General features: G+C 38.3%; 2 protein-coding genes across 14 annotated transcripts in view; one reads left to right on the forward strand and one right to left on the reverse strand.

Annotated features, from left to right (window-relative positions):
• The first annotated feature begins 208 nt into the window (after positions 1–208).
• Positions 209–1,983, forward strand: INSM2 (INSM transcriptional repressor 2). Its single transcript, XM_046010414.1, has one exon. It carries the CDS (start codon positions 209–211, stop codon positions 1,880–1,882), a length of 1,674 nt encoding a protein of 557 aa, XP_045866370.1. The 3' UTR covers positions 1,883–1,983.
• A 2,034-nt stretch (positions 1,984–4,017) lies between these two features.
• The window catches only part of RALGAPA1 (Ral GTPase activating protein catalytic subunit alpha 1), a 265,994-nt gene continuing 251,496 nt past the window's right edge, over positions 4,018–18,515 (reverse strand). For 5 of the 13 annotated variants that reach the window (XM_046007925.1, XM_046007922.1, XM_046007930.1 and 2 more), the window contains 4 exons: positions 15,300–15,424; positions 11,265–11,267; positions 6,802–6,855; positions 4,018–5,365 (listed from right to left, as the gene is read on the reverse strand). In XM_046007925.1, coding sequence (XP_045863881.1) covers positions 5,217–5,365; positions 6,802–6,855; positions 11,265–11,267; positions 15,300–15,424 — 331 coding nt within the window. In that variant the 3' untranslated portion in view covers positions 4,018–5,216. Of the gene's footprint in view, positions 5,366–6,801; positions 6,856–11,264; positions 11,268–14,639; positions 14,671–15,299; positions 15,425–18,515 lie in introns of those variants that run through there. The other 8 variants (XM_046007923.1, XM_046007931.1, XM_046007934.1 and 5 more) reach the window with 5 other exon arrangements.

Below are 18,515 nucleotides of genomic sequence, written 5' to 3' on the forward strand. Positions count from 1 at the left end.
GCCCCTGGCGCCCGCTCCCACTCCTGATTGGCGGGTCCTGCCTGAAGGCGACCGGTGGTCCCCCGGCCAGAGTCTCAGCTATAAAGGCAGCCCACGCATGACGGCTGTGGCGAAGCTGGGGTAGCTGCGGTGCTCGCCAGCTTTCAGCCCCCGCGGCGCCCCCTTTACTCTTTGCCCCCCCCCACCCCCGAGCACTCCTGACTCCACCATGCCGAGGGGCTTCCTGGTAAAGCGAACTAAACGGACAGGCGGCTCATATCGAGTGCGCCTAGCTGAGCGGGGCTTCCCCAGGCTGGGGCCCCAGGGGGCGCCGCCCTTCCCCGAGGAGGCTTCCGATGCCCCCCAGCCCAGTACGGAGCAGGTGGCACCCCCCACCTTGGAGGAGGCAGCGGCGGCCCGTGAACTGTCGGGGTCGTCCTGTCGGGCGGCTGGGGTGAGCCCGGGGGAGGGCAGGCAGGAAGGTGCTGCGGAGTGGAGGGCGGATGGTAGGGAGGGTCCCGGGCCGAGCCCCAGCCCCACGAAGCCGGCGGGCGCGGAGCTGCGCCGGGCATTCCTGGAGCGCTGCCTCAGCTCACCGGTCTCTGCAGAGTCCTTCCCTGGGGGTGCCGCTGCGGTGGCTGCTTTCTCCTGCTCGGCGGCACCAGCAGCTGCGCCGACCTCGGGGCAGCAGTTCCTGCTGCCGCTTCGGGCACCGTTCCCAGAGCCAGAGTTCCACCCAGACCCTGCGCCCCTCTCGGCCACTCTTCATGGCCTGAAGCGGGCCGCTGGCAATGAGCGCCGTGCCAAGGCACCTCCGGGCTGCATGTCTGGACCTGCGGCCGCTGGAGTCAAGAAGCCAAAGGCGATGAGGAAGTTGAACTTCACCGATGAAGTGACCACGTCCCCTGTCCTGGGCCTGAAGATCAAGGAGGAGGAGCCCGGAGCACCATCCCGGGGTCTGGGGGGCAGCCGCACGCCACTGGGGGAGTTTATCTGCCAGCTATGCAAGGAGCAGTACGCGGACCCTTTCGCTCTGGCTCAGCACCGCTGCTCCCGCATCGTACGTGTCGAGTACCGCTGCCCTGAGTGCGACAAGGTCTTCAGCTGCCCTGCGAACCTCGCCTCCCATCGCCGCTGGCACAAACCACGTCCCGCAGCGGCAAATGCCGCCACAGTGTCTTCAGCCGACGGGAAGCCGCCTCCTTCGTCTTCCTCGACCTCCCCAGACTCTGGGGCTGTTGCATCTTTCTTGGCGGAGGGGAAGGAGAACAGCCGGGCAGAGCGAGGGGCCGATCAGCACCTGCAGGCGAGGGACAGCTCCAGGGCGGAGCAGCACCAGGACAGCGCCCCACACCAGAGCCTCCCGGTGCTGTCCCACCCTGAGCCACCGCTGCCTCAGGTCCCCTATACGGAGGGGGTGTTGGGGCGCCGGATGCCTGGGCCAGGTAGTGCCAGTGGTGTTGGGGGACCCGAGATCTTTATGTGTCCATATTGTCACAAAAAGTTCCGTCGCCAAGCCTATCTGCGCAAGCACCTAGGCACTCACGAGGCAGGCTCCGCTCGTGCACTTGCCCCGGGCTTTGGCTCCGAACACTGTGCCCCACTCGCCTTCGCTTGCCCACTGTGCGGGGCGCACTTCCCGTCCGCAGACATCAGGGACAAACACCGGCTGTGGCACGCGGTCCGCGAGGAGCTGCTCCTGCCTGCTCTGGCTGGGCCCCCGCCTGAAGCACCGAGCCCAGGTGGAGAATCCGACGGGAGTGCTCAGCAAATTTTCTCGTGCAAGCACTGCCCGTCCACTTTTTTTAGCTCCCCGGGGCTGACCCGGCACATAAATAAGTGCCACCCCTCAGAAAGTCGGCAGGTACTGCTGCTGCAGATGCCGTTGCGGCCTGGCTGTTGAGGAAGATGAGGAAGATTGTGCGGTTGGCCTTGGAGGAAACATAATGGGAATTTCTGTGGGGATTTCTTGAATTTGCAAGTTTACCCTCTTTCCTGCCTCTATTTTTCTCTCCTAAAACTCCCAGTAGTCCATGTTCCGCCAGAGAAGCGGACAGCGAAATGTAAAATCCCTCTCTAGAGCAGGTATGTATATGGTATAAACATTCGCGGTAAAGGACCGTCACTTTAAAGCCTTCTTGCTTTCCCCACGAAAATAGGATCCCCCCCCCCCCCCCCCATTCTGGAGACCCTAATGAATCCTATATGACTTGTAATTCCTATGGAAAGTCGTAGTGAATGCGTGCATGTCTCAATATCTACAAAGGATTCTAGCTACCAAAAATGGTAGTCCTTAATTTTTTTTTTCTCTCTTGCCATCGCAGGCGCCTATGTAGTTTCTGTCTCAATAGGGTCAGATATCTTGCATTGTATATTCTGTGAATTCAAAGTTATGTGATTGGTGCCAAACTTAACGGGGCCGGGGGGAAGTGGGGAAACACTTAAGACCCATGCCTGTGGGCAGGAAATATAAGAGGATGTTTGTGCTTTTGGGGGATGTGGCTATTCTCTGTAAACGTTCCTTTTCTCAAGTATTAGTCCATTCTTAAGTTAGTGTTTGGAGGTGGGGAGGGTGGCACTTTACTTGGAGGGAGTTGGGACACCCCCAAAATTCTCACCTTTAGCTTTTTTGGTGTGTTTTCAGGAAGAGATACTTAAAAACTTTAACAGCTTTTTGGAAATACAACTCATTTCCAGAAGTTTGACTGTTTTAATAGGGTTTCATTCAAATTGTTTAACCCTTCTGTTGTAAATCTCATGCAGTGTTATTTATGAAACTATGTTCAGTTTAAGGAAGATGTTAGTATCTATAATCCACTATGGAACTGAATGGTAATTCATCCAATATTCATTTTTCAGCAGCAACCTGTTTTTGAATTTTTGTAAACCATATTCAGTGTACACTCTGAACCCATGCTCTAATAGCCAGAGTTTGGGACACTGGCTGAGTATTGCTTGACAGATAGCCCATACTTGTAAGATGCTTACCACCAAATAAATGTACATAGCTGGTGCTTTTTGTGTTCTGTGTTTGTCCTGAGAATTTCATTGAACACAGCCTATTTTTCAAAGTCACATTTCTTATCTCCCCAAAGCCGGTATCCTACTTTAGGATCTTAGTGACCCATTTAGACAGAATACAGACAGGAAAAATTATATTTTGTCAATGAATGTAATGGTGCAGAAATGCAATGGGAAAATTCCTTTGAAGTATGGCTTGCACAGACTGAGCTCCAAAAGGCTTTAAATCTAAAGATACTTTACTACCTAAAAATGTCAACAGAAAATATAAATATTTTTTCTGGGAAAAAAAGGCAGTTTTATCTAAAGATGAAAAAAATCACGTTAACCATGCAAATTAACTTCACTATTTCCAAGTTGGTATTTTTACTCAATTTTATATATCATGAATCCATTAGCTGTTCATTTTTAAAAAATGAAAGCACCATAGAAATGTGTAAGCAGTTACTTTGATTTTCCTTTCTGAATTCTTCACCTTGGTTGTGGGAAACTGTCTGTATTGTTTAACCTTGTTCTCAGGGACTCTGTTTATTTTCTCCATAAGCATTCATAGATTTTATTTTCTACAGTTTCATAGCAATCTATTTTTATTTTTAAGAAAACAAAAACTTAAGTGCACAGAACTCTGGAAGGTGGTTTTAGAAACTGTCTGCAAAAGGTCCCCCCCCCCCACAAGTGCATTATAAGAGAAATTGAAAATTTAAAAATCAAAGCAGCATGAGTCTAAGATTAATTGATGCTTTAACCAAGTGCACTGGGTAAACATTCCGGCTAGCCGTTATGAAGGTAAAATTGCCTGCATTTTTAGTGACTATGGTAAAATCTCTGAGAAGTTGGGGTATATCCTAACAAGGGAATTCAAATTCCTTTTTCATGACTTGCTAAGATAACCTAGGTTTATGCTTATATATCTCTCCATTAATCATATAGTTCTGCTTATTAAGTCTGAAAACATATTAAAGACAAATAGACAAGAGAAATATAAATGTCATAGATGTAAGTGATAAGAATATTTTTATTGTATTATTAAATACCATATCTTTTTCTTTCACTGTTACAAATTTGTAGATACTACATGAATGATGATACATAATTTATATTTTATAGTTTGACCGTATGATGTATTTACACATGCAGTTAGTACTGATGTCATGCTACATTTCCTTAGGAGAAGTCCATTCAAAACAAAATATGAACAAAATGTGAGCAGCTTATTTACTGTAGGAAAATATTTCTGGAGGGTGGAATGAATAGCAACCTGCACCAGCAAGTTCAGTATTAATATTAGATTTAATTTAGACTCCTGGGTCATGTTCCCTTTTCTTTCAAAATACACATAATTTAAGCAACACATTTGTATCAGAAAAGTTTTTTCTTTCTTTTTTTTCTTTCTCTCCATCCTCCTCAATTACCCTCTTTTTGGTACTCAGGAAAGAACACAGATATACCAGGATCCAGCAGCCAATATACAGGGCCACCATCTCAAAACAAAAATGGCATTTAATAGTGATACCATTTAAAAAGCAAAACATCAGAAAAATATTTGGAAGCTAAACATAAATCAAAGGTCAGCACAGTGATTTTTCTGGATATGAGATATATCATGGCATCATCTGCAGAGCCAAGAAATGAGGCATTGCTTTGGGAAGAAAAAGTTAATGCTAAAATTATGTCAGTTGGAATTTGAGAGGCTAAAAGACCATTTATTTTAAGTGTTTTAATTTCATAACATAAATAATCCATAATATCCTATTATTAAGATTTGCAACTTTTGTTGTAACTTTACAAATGCTTAAATTTAAAAATTTACATTTGTAAAAAAATTATATATTTACTGAGCCATAAAGTTGCAATGGGGCACAATAAATATAATAATGAGACTATCTGTCCAATTGTAGTTTGGCTCAAAGTTAATCATGAAATTAAAAGTGAAACTGCTTAGACATAATTATCCAGGAAGGTAAAGGGTGTGGAATAAAATTCCACCCCCCCCAAATATGGCAGCTTAGAGTGTGTGTGTGTGGGGGGGGGAAGAACTGAATAAACAACCCAAATCTAAAATATTAAGTTACAAATTATTTAAATCCAGTGTTTTCTAAAATAAATGTTCAGGAAGAAACATGCATGTTATGGCAAACATGAAGGCCTGAAAGGGTTAACACTATGTTCATGCTAAGGTGGTTACTGCTGATTACACTGCTAGGCTGCTTGTCTCCTTAGGATTTATTGGCTGAACCAGAGGATCGACGCAGCTTCATGGACATGCGGCTTTTGCTAGATCGAGGAGACATTGGAGAGGCCAGGTCAGCCCCATCTACCTGCGTTGCTGTGGGAGTTTCACTGGATAGAATCTCTGGGTAGGAGCCTGTGGGAAATAGCAAGAGCATTAGTCCAAGTTGTCCGGCATCTCATCTCGTAAGAAAGAATCTCTCTGCTACTGATTTGTAGCATAGGTCCCAACCCTTAATGAAGTCTTTTGAAGGGAAAAAGTACGAGCAAAACTTGCCTGTTAGAACAGCCTACTAACATTTTATTTAAACCCCAGTAATCTCGTAGCTCAGGTAATCATATTAGCAAGAAAGCACCAATCATTATTTCCAGAGCCAGAACTAATCAGAGAGCTCCTCGGAAAAAAGCAATGGGAAGCAAAATCTTTGGGCCAGACAGAACAGGAATCCAAAGCATCATTACATGCAGAGAAGGGCTTAAGAAGCAGGTGAGAAGGACCAATTCCTGTCTCTGGGGTACAGGGTATAACCAAGAAAAGGGCCTTTACTGCTCAAACTTGAAATTAGTAGTACCAAATGGTTCCAAAAAGGAATTCAACACTATGCTGGGTATTTAAATACACTTTGAGAAAGGAGCAAGATAAATTCCTGGGAGAAGGACTAGCACAAGAACTCTTATCTGAAATTTAGATTAAAAAAAAAAAAAAAAGACAAATTGACCCCTCAAAATGTCTCCATTTAAGAGATAAGCAATGCTTTTGTTTTCCTTAACTTAAATTTTTGTAGTTACTCTAATCTACTCACAGCAAGTAGGTAATCAGTAGAATAAAGATACAAAAATTTAGAAGCAGACACAAATTCAAATTGGAAAATTTTGTGCATCATTTACGAAATAGTTCTTTACCTCTGCACTTTATTTCTATGAATTATGATTCTCTTACAGTAATGCCACAAAACTTGGCACATGGTAGGCTCCCAAATACGTAGTATAAAAATTACATTAAAAATAAAAGCTCTTAAAAAAAAAAGCCCACACCAAAATCTGCAAACATACAATTTTAAAAATTCTGTGTATTTTAAAGCACTTGAATCCAGATTTTCTGGGCCTTACGTATATGAACATTTTCTCTATGTCACAAACACACACATCACACAGGTTGCAGGCTTATTACGTATCTCCTCACTCTGCAGGAAAACTTTTGGCATGTTTGTTAGCCAATGTAGTACCTCATAGAAATTTCAAGCACAGAAAGAATCATACTAACACTTCCATTTAATGAGACATTTGTGCCTAAATTGAAGTTATAGCTACTAAACAATCAAAACTGTTCAATAAGGGGTACTGATCTTATAGAGATATATTACTAAGAATCTATCTTGGTAGAACCCTTCAAACTGCTTTTAAGGTGAAATGATATAATCATACTTAAGAACAAACATGTTTGTATTTTCTCACTACTTGGAATCCACATTAATTGAATTTCTTTTCAAAGTAATTTCTCCAACATTCTTTTCTAACTGAAATGAGGTTGGCCTTCAAAATACAAGGAGAAGGAAATATATTTCTGTTCACCTTTACTCTTCCTGAAGATCTGAATTGGTTCATACTGGACCCATACTGGAAAACCTAGAGGAGAATATGAATCCATGGCCCTTTTTAGGGAAGCACTGCGGATGGATGGCAGAAGGAAGGTGAAGAGCGGTAGCTCATGCTTTTCTGATATGCATATTATTCCCGGCCAATCATGAGAGGCCTTCCCATGGCTGTTTACCTTGAGATGGCCAATGTTTTCTAGCGGAGGTTTTGGGAGGAAGAGAACTATCACTGCATTTCTTTCTTTGTTGTGAATGAAGAAATGGAGTAGCGAGCAGAAGTGAGAAAACAAAAGAGAAGACAGATAACAGATATGAGAGACACAGTGCAGAATTGTACAGGTGTTAACCAAGGAGCAGAGAAAAGAGTAATCAAGTTTTTATTATGAAATTGGGCATGCAATGCATTAGGGTGATGGTGTTTCACAGTGGACAATGCTTTGTAAATTCAAATGTTATACTTACCAACTAACGAGTTCAAATAGGAAAAAAAAGAAAAGAAAAAAAGTCTATGAGAGATTCTATAAACATCTATCTTTTAAAGTGTTCATTATACTGGGGGACAGGTTATCCTAATCACTAAGTCATAAAATCTCCAGAGCTGTACTGTCCAAGACAGCCAGTATAGCCACATTAAAATTAATTAGAAATTAACATTAAGTAAAAATAAAAATGTGGGTCCTTGGTGGACTAGCCACATGTTAAGTGTTGGGCAGCCACATGTGGTTAGAGCCAACCAAAATGGACCGTGCAGCTATAGCGCATTTCCATCGTCATAGAAAAAGTTTTACTGGAGAATATTGCTTTAGAGGATGCCAAAATCATAGAATATTTTCTTCAAAAACAGCAATTTCTCCATGCCTCCCTTACTGCCTGCAGTTTGAAATCCCCCGTCAATAAACTGAGAGTCAAATCAGGTTTTTTAGTGTGTGTGATATACAGCTTATCAGTACCTCCTCATGTTTTGGCAAATGATATTTGTGGTATATACTCAGCATATTCAACTCCATACTTTCCAGAGGACAGATCTCAGTTTTAGATGTAGAAGAATACAGTGATACCTACCCTTCTTCATTACACACCCTATTCTGCCCAAGTACTGATTTCTATCACATGAGTCATAAAGAATGTTGCTTTATTTAATCACTTCAATTATTAATATATCCTCAAGTGGCAAGTATCTGTGGGCTCCTACATCTGTTCATACTGTATCTCTAACATTCTTGTAGTAGTCAGTACACAGTTTATCTTGATGGTGTAATTGATTCATATATTGTGCACTGGTTACAATGAACTATTACAAGTAACATGCTGAATATAACTTTGGGAGTCTATACAGATTATAAAAGGGAACTCAGTGGATTGTTCTTTATTGTGGCTTTGTACTGCTTGCTGACAGGTATGACTGGTTTAAAACTACTGAAGTTATTGGGTAAATAATACCCTTTAAAAAAATATTGTGACTTTGAAAGTAGTTCCAGTGAATACTGAATTAAGAGGCACTGTGATGTGTTAGGAAGAACATGGGCATGGGTTAGACAGGCCCAGGTTAAATGCCAAATCTGGCATGTTACTAGCCATTGGATCTTGGGCAAACTCATCCAAAAGATTTTTCATTTTGTTTTGTTTTTGTAAAATGGAGACAATAGTAGTATTTTTCAAAGTTGTGAGGGATGAATGGCTACATATGCAAAGATCTTGGCACATAGCAGGTACACAGTAAGTGTAGCTATATAATAAGCTATCAAACAGATAAGAATAAAATTTAATAGACTTTGGATCAAAACAGATAACGACTAGAAGGGACAGAAGTTAGAAATATTTTTGAAGAAAATGACCACTTACAAAATATAACCACTGAAATGTGGAAAACACAATATACTGTTTAGTTTTGAGGAAGTTAAAGAATTTATCCACTCTTATGCTAATATTCCTACAAAATATAACCTTACTAAAATTTACCGACTACCCCAGTAATCTTACTGCTTTAATATTGTTAAAGTAGTTGATTAGTGATTAAGATTAGCATGTATGTACCACTACTGATGTCATAAAGGAAACAATATATGATTTATTTTATTTTATTTTATTTTTTCAAAGATTTATTTATTTGACAGAGATTACAAGTAGGCAGAGAGGCAGGCAGACAGAGAGAGGAGAAGCAGGCTCCCCACTGAGCAGAGAACCCAATGTGGGGCTCGATCCCAGGACCCTGGGATCATGACCTGAGCTGAAGGCAGAGGCTTTAACCCACTGAGCCACCCAGGCGCCCCTGATTTATTTTATTTTTAAAAAATATTTTATTTATTTGATAGAGAGAAATCACAACTAGGCAGAGAGGCAGGCAGAGAGAGAGGAGGAAGCAGGCTCCCCGCAGAGCAGAGAGCCCGATGCAGGGCTCGATCCCAGGACCCTGAGATCACGATCCGAGCCGAAGGCAGAGGCTTTAACCCACTGAGCCACCCAGGCGCCCCTATGATTTATTTTTTTTAAGTAATTCCTATGCCCAATATGGGGCTTGAACTATGACCCTGAGATCAACAGTCACATGCCCTACTGACTGAACCAGCCAGGCACCCCTAAAATTAAACAGTACAGGAATACAGGCAAACAAAGTGGTTTAATTTTGAAAATATTCAAAAACTGCCATTATGGCAGACTTAGAACATATTATTAGTCTAGAGCTTGTCATATTTTATCTCCTTACAAATAAAGAAACTGGGTTTTGTGGATAATAAATGAAAGAATTAGGATTTAAATCCAGATCAGTCTAATTCCAAAGCTCATACCTCTCCCATGGCAACCTTAGCTATTTAAAAAAAAAAAAAAAAGATTTTTTTTCCAGTGGGTAGAAAAGTCGAGCTTTTAAAATAAGAAGCTGTGGGGCACCTGGGTGGCTCAGTGGGTTAAGCCGCTGCCTTCAGCTCAGGTCATGGTCTCAGGGTCCTGGGATCGAGTCCCGCATCGGGCTCTCTCCTCGGCGGGGAGCCTGCTTCCCTCTCTCTCTCTCTCTGCGCCTGCCTCTCTGCCTACTTGTGATCTCTCTCTGTCAAATAAATAAAAAAAAATAAAAAAAAATAAAATCTTAAAATAAGAAGCTGCAACAATTTGAGGCACCTGGGTGGCTCAGCAGGTTAAAGCCTCTGCCTTCGGCTCAGGTCATGATCCCAGGGTCTTGGGATCAAGCCCCGCATCAGGCTCTCTCCTCAGCAGAGAGCCTGCTTCTCCTCTCTCTGCCTGCCTCTCTGCCTACTTGTGATCTGTCTGTCAAGTAAATGGATAAAATCTTAAAAATAAAAAAAAAGCTTCAACAATTTCTAACTTGTAAATATGACAGGTTGTAGGGAAATTTCTCTCTCTCAACAGCAAGAAGGGACTGAAAATATTTAGATTACATGGGTAAGTACATAAGTAATAGTAAATATAATACCATGACTCTGAAGTCAGACTCTGGCTTCAGATGACTCTGGGTAAGCTTCTCCCCCACCCTCCCATAGAACTGCATGAAGATTAAATGGGAGAATGTATGTATAGTACTTAGCACAGTGCCTAGCACTCAGTAATTGTTCAATTATTCTTTTATTATTTTCATTACAAAAATTTTACATCTGAATGAATGTTCTGTGTGGAAACTGAACCTAGTAATTATTGTCACAAAAGGTTAATGGGACTTTAAGACTGATATTATTTGCCTCTCAGACAACACATAATAAGCCAAATTTTCAAGTTCAAAATACTGAAAACAGGATACAATTTGGCTGCTTCTAATTTCAGGCTAGCCTAGTGATACATAAATATGATACATAAATATGATACATAAATATGATCAGGAATCTGTTTTAAAAACAAAGCAAACAAATATATAGCTTTTGTTACATGTTCAAGGAAACCGATTTTTGGCAAAATCAAATTGGCAAAACAAATTGGCAAAAAACAAATTGGCAAATTGGCAAAACAAATTGGCAAAAACATAATATTTAGGATATACTTAAATAACTATCTTCTGAGGACTACATTGTGTTCTTTCAGATCATTTCAAAGCCTGGGAAGGGGAGGAAAGTTTAAAATAACTTTTAAAGAGGGACACCAAGTTCATAAGGTTATCTAAACTAATGGTTAAATTTTGATGATTTGAAGAGCCAAAGAGACAGATCTGACCATCATAATACTATCCCGTCTGCATGTGGCAATACAGATTTTGTGAATTAAGTGCAAAACTGAAATTAGAATGAAGATTAGATGCTACTCTAGTTCTTCATCATCACTTTATCTAAATTATCTCTTATTTTCATGGCAAAGAAATATCTGAATCTAACTACTAATTTTCATTAAATAGGAACCTGTATGTAACCTAAAGGAACCTAAATTGTTCTGTATGTAGAAATACATATATATTTATGTGTGTATGTATATATAGATGCATAATAGAGGAAAAACACCAACCAACTCTCTAATATTTAGAGTGCTAAAATTTCTAACTTAATTTGTAGAAAAACAATAAATCCGAAGGTAGGTATTCACTCAATTAAAATAACAGAATACTAGAGGTAATTCTAGATATACTACACCATAAGCATTCAAAATATTTGTGGCTGATCACAGTAAAAAAGACATTAATACTGGAAGAAATCGTAGGTATATTTTTGATGTTGACATAGAGGAAGACAATTTAATATTTACTGTGTACCTTCAGCAAAACATGATCCTGTTTCTTGTTGTTGCTGGCATTCTAGAATTTTATTTAAAAAAAAAAAGACTTGAATGTGATGTTGGGGAAGAATATCTAAATTTTGAACTGGTTACAAGTGTACTTTGGTGAAAGAAAGGAGTAATTTCACTTTAAAGTTTAGAGTCAGAGGAGAGAGGTTCATAAATATAAAAAAAGTTTAAAAAGGAGGTCACTTAAAACTTTTGATATTTTCCACACACATGCCTGACAAAGATAAAGGGATTTTTTCCTGTAATTTTTTTTTTTAAATAAAGGATAAGAAAAATCTAATAATGGTTTAATGTAGTTACAGGAGATCAACAAAGTGTGACATCACAATATCTCCTTCAATGACCTTAGGGATAAAAATAATTTCCCTTAAGTATCAGTCTACTGTCACAGAGTCCATTTTGAGAAAATACAGTTATGAAATTTATGGATCAACTATGATACACCAAAAATATTTTCCATACTTATTTAAATAATACTAAATATTATCCAGAATAATCTCTTGGATTTCACTTCAAACAGCTGGTACATTAATGTTAACCAGAAAGCAAGTTTTATATCATCTTGAACCAAGTTAAGTAAACTTAAAAAAAAGGTATTTTTCCACACTATGCCACAGAATGGAATTATACAATAGGACTGGCTAGAAAGAATATATTTATTATATGATCACACTGGCATTTCTTTAAAACTTAATTTCAAATTATTGCATTTGTTATCATTTAGCATATCATTATGCATATGGAATATGCATAGGAGAATTGAATGTTGATTATCAATTGCAATTATGAATGCATTTCTTCAATGTGACAACTAAATTTTATTATTATGCTAAAAAAGTAAAAATGAACCTAAAAAACTTCACACTATTATGTAATTTTTGCAAACCATAAGTCAGGTCCCTATTGCTATTATGGGCTTATTTCACTTCTTTCTCCCACTTTGACTTACAACTTTAAAGGGAGTTCTATGTGTATGAAGTGGTTTATGATAGGATAATCAAAATCTGAGATGACCAGAAGAAAAAGATAATCGTTCTTCAGATGTCATAATGTTTTTGTTCCTCTAGAAGGAGCAAATATTTTGCTTTTTTAATATTGTGTTGAACTGAGAACCACGCTGATAAAAATATTTTATCTTTTCTACAGTAATACTGGACCGAGTTATTTACAGATAAAAACATCCTTTTAAAAACTTAGACTGCATATCAGGGAGATCATATGATAGTTGTCTTTCTCCGATTGACTTATTTCACTAAGCATGATACGCTCTAGTTCCATCCACGTCGTCGCAAATGGCAAGATTTCATTTCTTTTGATGGCTGCATAGTATTCCATTGTGTATATATACCACATCTTGAGGACATGGAGAAGCAACATGGGGGGGTAGGGGGATAGGAGAAGAATAAATGAAACAAGATGGGATTGGGAGGGAGACAAACCATAAATGACTCTTAATCTCACAAAACAAACTGGGGGTTGCTGGGGGGAGGTGGGATTGGGAGAGGGGGAGCGGGCTATGGACATTGGGGAGGGGAGGCGAACCATAAGAGACTAGGGACTCTGAAAAACAACCTGAGGGTTTTGAAGGGTCAGGGGTGGGAGGTTGGGGGAACAGGTGGTGGGTAATGGGGAGGGCACGTTTTGCATGGAGCACTGGGTGTTGTGCAAAAAGAATGAATACTGTTACGCTGAAAAAATAAATAAAATGGAAAAAAAAAAAAAAAAAAAACTTAGACTGCATGTTTTTATAATGGTTCCTAAGGGCAAAGACAACTTAAAAAAATTACCTAAAAATAATTTGTAGCATAGTATTAAGTTTATGTTAAAATTCATATCTTCATTACTATTGAGATAATGAAATTTTAATGAAGTAGTAAAATACATGAAAAATGAAGCCAACAGAACCTTGACTTTGTTGCTCTGTCTCAGAAAGCAAGAATACTACTTCCCATATTATATATCTGGCCAAATGTGCAGGATAATATACACAGTATCAGGACACTAAGTAAGAAGAGGTATATGAAGGACTCCAGTTGATAAACAACTACAACATGAAAACTGATGGCTTTTATAAATGTAAGGAGGAAAGTTAATCTGAATATTGTCTTATTATCAATATTTTTCAGTTGTGAAACTTATGATTCGACTATGTGATATATGAAAGTGTTATTCACACCTATTTTAATAATGTAGTCTGGTATTTTTCAGATATTCTCTTACTAAAAAATGAAATTTCCAGTTGTACCTAACTAGTTTTTATTTTGTTTATTAATTTACTTTTAGTATCCTTTTAAAAAGCATCACTCTTAATGTCAAACTGAGTTATTTTAGATTATCGATCCACTGAAGTGAATCTGAAGACTTTTTAAACCTCTTTCTCTTTCAAAAGAATCAACCTATATAATTTTCCTCTTTCCTAGGTCTTTTATATTAATTGGGAAAGGGCTCTAAGATTTTTTGGTAAGATTATTTTTATAATGGCCAATTAAATGATGACAGGAATGGAAACTTTTTTTTCCCAAAATAAACTAGGCCAGAAAAGGACTACTATGCCTCTTAAACTTATTTAATATAAAGAAAACTTATATATCATAAAGAGAATTTGAAGGTTTCTTATGATGAGCTTCAAATATTTATTTTTCCTGCTCCCTTGAACACCATTAAAATAGTCATCTTTGTATTTCACGTGCCTCGTACTTTGGCACATAATAGAGTAAGTATCTGATGAGTTAAGATATCCAGTAACAATGCAACACATTACAAAATACAAAGACACACCATTTCAGCTCAGTAGTACTATTTTTTTCATGCTGAGAAACAAAAAAAGTCAATACAAGAAGGTGTAACTAATTTCAACCAACGGCTGCCTTCTAATTATTAGTTATTTTTATCCCAGAACCAGGGTTAGTGTTTCATGCAGACCTGGGTTAGTAACTAGAATTCTGGAAGAAATTTAGTGACAATTTCTGAAATGTTTAGTATGAATGAGGGCAATGTTAAGTTTGCTTATTGTCTAAGTTACAAGCTTAGTGCTTGCTAGTTTTTAAAAAAGGAAATGGGGGAAGAACAAAGGGTGTTTTGGTTGACACTTTGTCTTACCTTCAGATAAACAGAACTGATATTTAATGATCTAAAGAGGGAAAATAAAATAAATGAAACAATCATAAGGAGTGCAAAGTATCACAGAAAAGGAAGGCCATGAGTCAATTTATTTTCTTACTGATTTTTTTCAAAATTAGTTAATTGTAAAAATGCAGTACCCTCTTACAGTCTTTATTTTATTTTTTATTTTTTTTTACAGTCTTTAAATATTAAAAAATAATTTACTGTACCAAGCACTTCTAAATCTAGACAGTTTAACTGTATTTGTAAAATTATAGACATAAGGCAATATTCTTGGCCATAAAATTTGATCCTCTAAAGGCGAGAAAGAGTATGTGCTCAACTTGTGTTTCTTTTGCAGATACTTCAGAAATGATCCCATGAAACACAACAGTCACTGGCCAGTAGCTCAGATAAAATGTGGTGCATGTACTTTTATGAAGATTGTTGACTTCTAAAGGAACTGCATTTAGGTAAAAGAAAGCATAAATTAAATTTATAGACCAAATTCAGCTCTTAAAAAATGAAAAACGTATTTCAATGACTGGAGTTTTATTCAAGCAAGTTTTCTACACTATTTTAAGAGTTTAGAACAAAAGGGTATTGCATTTCAAGTTCCAGTAATGACAAGTAACTAATACTCGCTTTTCATCTTACCGGCATCAGATGGTAAGTGGTGGTAGGGAGCTGGAGAAAAAACCTGTGCTGCAAAATCTTCAAATGTTGTTGGTTCTAAATGGTGCTGGACAATTGTTTGCAGGTATCGTGCTCTCTCTTCATAGCTGATTTCCATCAGTTAAGGATGTACATAAATGCAACTTATAGTGGAAAAGAACAGAATTTATCCAAAAGGACTACTCTGATTGCTAAGCTATTACTTCTTAATAAATGTACACATATCATTTCAAATTATGGCTTTTTAAAGAGCAAAAAAATACTGTTTTTAACATAAGTTTACTCTTCACGTGATACCACTATACGTGGCAGCTTAAGAGGGAGATATTTATTAGAAAACAATGATAATATAACTAAACTGTTGAAAGAAAGAAAGAAAGGTAACCATTTACTTGAGAGAGGATTCAACTGCTATCAGGTCAGCCTGGGCTCATTTTATCTTATTAAATTGGCTTCAATCGGGAGGTTACTCTGAAAAGCCACACAATAAATATTAGAATGCTGCTTAAAATACTGTCTGTAATTCTATACTTTTCATTTATAAAGACTTATTGCGAGAAATTCCTGCATATCTTCTTCTTTTTCTAAAATCCCTGTATTTTCCCAACAATTGTTCTCAGTTTGAATGGAAGACTACCGTTGCTGTAATCCTTGAATAACTCCATGTGGTTAAGATAAATACACAGTTGAATCTGTATGTCAGGAAAACATATCTAGTCAATCGTAACACTGAAACAAGCAGGAATATTTGCAAAGAGTCCACAGGACTCCTAAATACCGTCTAACAAAGCACCTACAGGGCACTGACACTGACAGAAAAATACTGTACTTCCCTTTTACCACATTTTCTTCTCTGATATTATTGATAAGCAACCAGTACCTTGAAGTGTTGTTGCTTTGAAACAACCCACTCCAGGCTTCCTGTTTCAGCAGGCCTGATTGTGCTGTTAGCACAGAGAGGGCGAGAAAGAGAGAGAATATTTCTGTTGTTCACGAAAGCAACTATGGAAATGGCTGTCAAAATGTAGAGCAGCAGGCAGCAACATACAATTATCAGGAAAAACTCACATGCTGACTTCATGTCGTATAGTTCCTGAACTGAGAAATCAGTTAACCTTTCTTCTACAACTTTTAAAAGTTTTCCTGCTGTATCAGTGTGCTATGTTGACAGGCTTTACAGAAGACGTTTCTATAAGTATGAAGGCTAATAAAAATTTGCCTATTGATTTTTCGTTCGTCACTGAATATTTTTCAAAACTCATTATTTTCCTCAAAACTCTTTATTCTCTTTTTAAAACTGCGATTCAATTACTGGTAGCTCTTCATTTCTAGAAATTGTAGTATATGTGCTGCCGAAGCGAGCACCATTTCTAGAAATTGTAAACTAATCCTACAACCAACGCCAAGAAAAAAAATTTGTAAGGAAGATAATTTAAAGTGATAATTCAGTCGGATCTAACATAGCCATAGTCACATTTACAAAAGGTTATTGATTAAGAAGAGGGAAAAGGCTAAGAGTTAAGACTATACTCATTAGGTACTTAGACTGTGCTGTCTTTTGCCCTCTAGACAGCTTGAGTACTCTCTTCTCGAATCACAATTTATTTTATGCATTAAATGTCGAAATCTGAATTCTAATTTCTTGCCACCCATTATTTTCAATTCTGTACACTGGGACTGAACTTTGAAGAATTCTACTTCTCAGGAGAAGATGCTATATTAAAATGATCAGTGGAAAGGATTTTATGGAAGAAACATATTTTTGAATGTTATCTTAGAAAAGTAATATAGCACACTTTAAAAAGGAGGTATATGGTTATAAGTGGAAGAGGATGAAACTGATGGTTCAATCTAAATAATACCACATATCTCAGAACTTGTTGGAAAGTACTTTTTTCATTGGGGGAGATTCACAGCTGCCGAATTTTCTGCAGTTAATAGAGTCCTTTGATTCACAGCAGTGCCCCTTGTACAAAAAATACTGGCCTTTGTGTATTACCAGAAACTAATTTTCTATTTGGCTGAAAAGGGAAAAATGGGGTTATTGCTTCTCCCTCCTACAGAGCTTTTCATTATGCCTGATGCACTCAACTTCTAAGCTCTTCTGAGAAAAAAAATAACTGAAGAGGCAAGAGGTAGAAAAATGAGCTTGTTAGCACATTAGAAGTGAAGTATCTTGGTGGGCCCTAGAAATTCCCAGTGGTGTGTTAACTTATCACTCTATGCATGCTGGCACGGATAGTCTCCCAATTGATCACTCTCTTTTCGCACCAAAGGTGCTGCCAGGAAGCAAAGGCTGAAGGCCCACAGGAGAACAGTCTGCTATCAAAACAAGCTGTTTTTAAAAGTCTGCTTGAATGGGTAAAATGCTTCATGAAAAGTAGGGTGGAGACACCTACCTGCTTTTAAAATGCTCTACTTTCAGAGGGCCTATAAATGAAATATTTTACTTTATCTTATTATATTTAGAGTTTACACAAAAAAATTAGGCAGAGAGAAAGCAAATGTTAATATTTCTAAGGCCAGGAGGGTATTTCCAGTGTAGTAAAATTTAATAAAAGCATGAATATCTACATACAATACATATGGAGTACAATTCTATTTCACTATTACAAAACTCTGAAGAAACTCAAATATAAAGAAAGCTGTATAAATTGAAATTGCCCAGCTACAATGTATTCATTTTATATAAAAACACAGGATTTTCTTTTTAGTTAAAAAAATCTTAAGTAAAATGATGCTCTAAAATGGTTTTTAAAAGTTCAAGTCTAGGTGGCAGAGTCAGTGAAAAAATTAGTGGTTGAATTTAAATGAAAAACCATAGCACTTTTCACAAATTAGGCAGGCTAATGTCTCCAAGTTTCCTTTTTGGGGGGTTGTCTATGGTAACTCACCTTCTAAAAGCTAAATATTCTTTATAATTTTCCAAGTTGATGTAGCCAAATCAACAACATCAAAACAAATCAATCTAATCTACAGTACTGACATCCCTCCCCCCTTCTAGAAAAGAGATATAAGGAACTCTAACTACTTAAACCACAGTTCTGAGTCCATAAACAAGAAATTTTGTGATTGAGACGATGATAAAATCAGTTTATGGAGCATAAGGAATAACAAAGAGGACACTGGGAGATAGAGAGGAGAAGTGAGTTGGGGGAAATCGGAGACTGTGGACTCTTGAAAAACAAGCTGAGGGTT

The sequence above is a fragment of the Meles meles genome, chromosome 6, assembly GCF_922984935.1.
Source record: "Meles meles chromosome 6, mMelMel3.1 paternal haplotype, whole genome shotgun sequence".
Lineage (NCBI taxonomy): Eukaryota > Metazoa > Chordata > Mammalia > Carnivora > Mustelidae > Meles > Meles meles.

Bases quoted from the DNA above. Each gene is read 5' to 3' on its own strand.
- INSM2 (XM_046010414.1), top strand. From the start codon at position 209: ATGCCGAGGGGCTTCCTGGTAAAGCGAACTAAACGGACAGGCGGCTCA.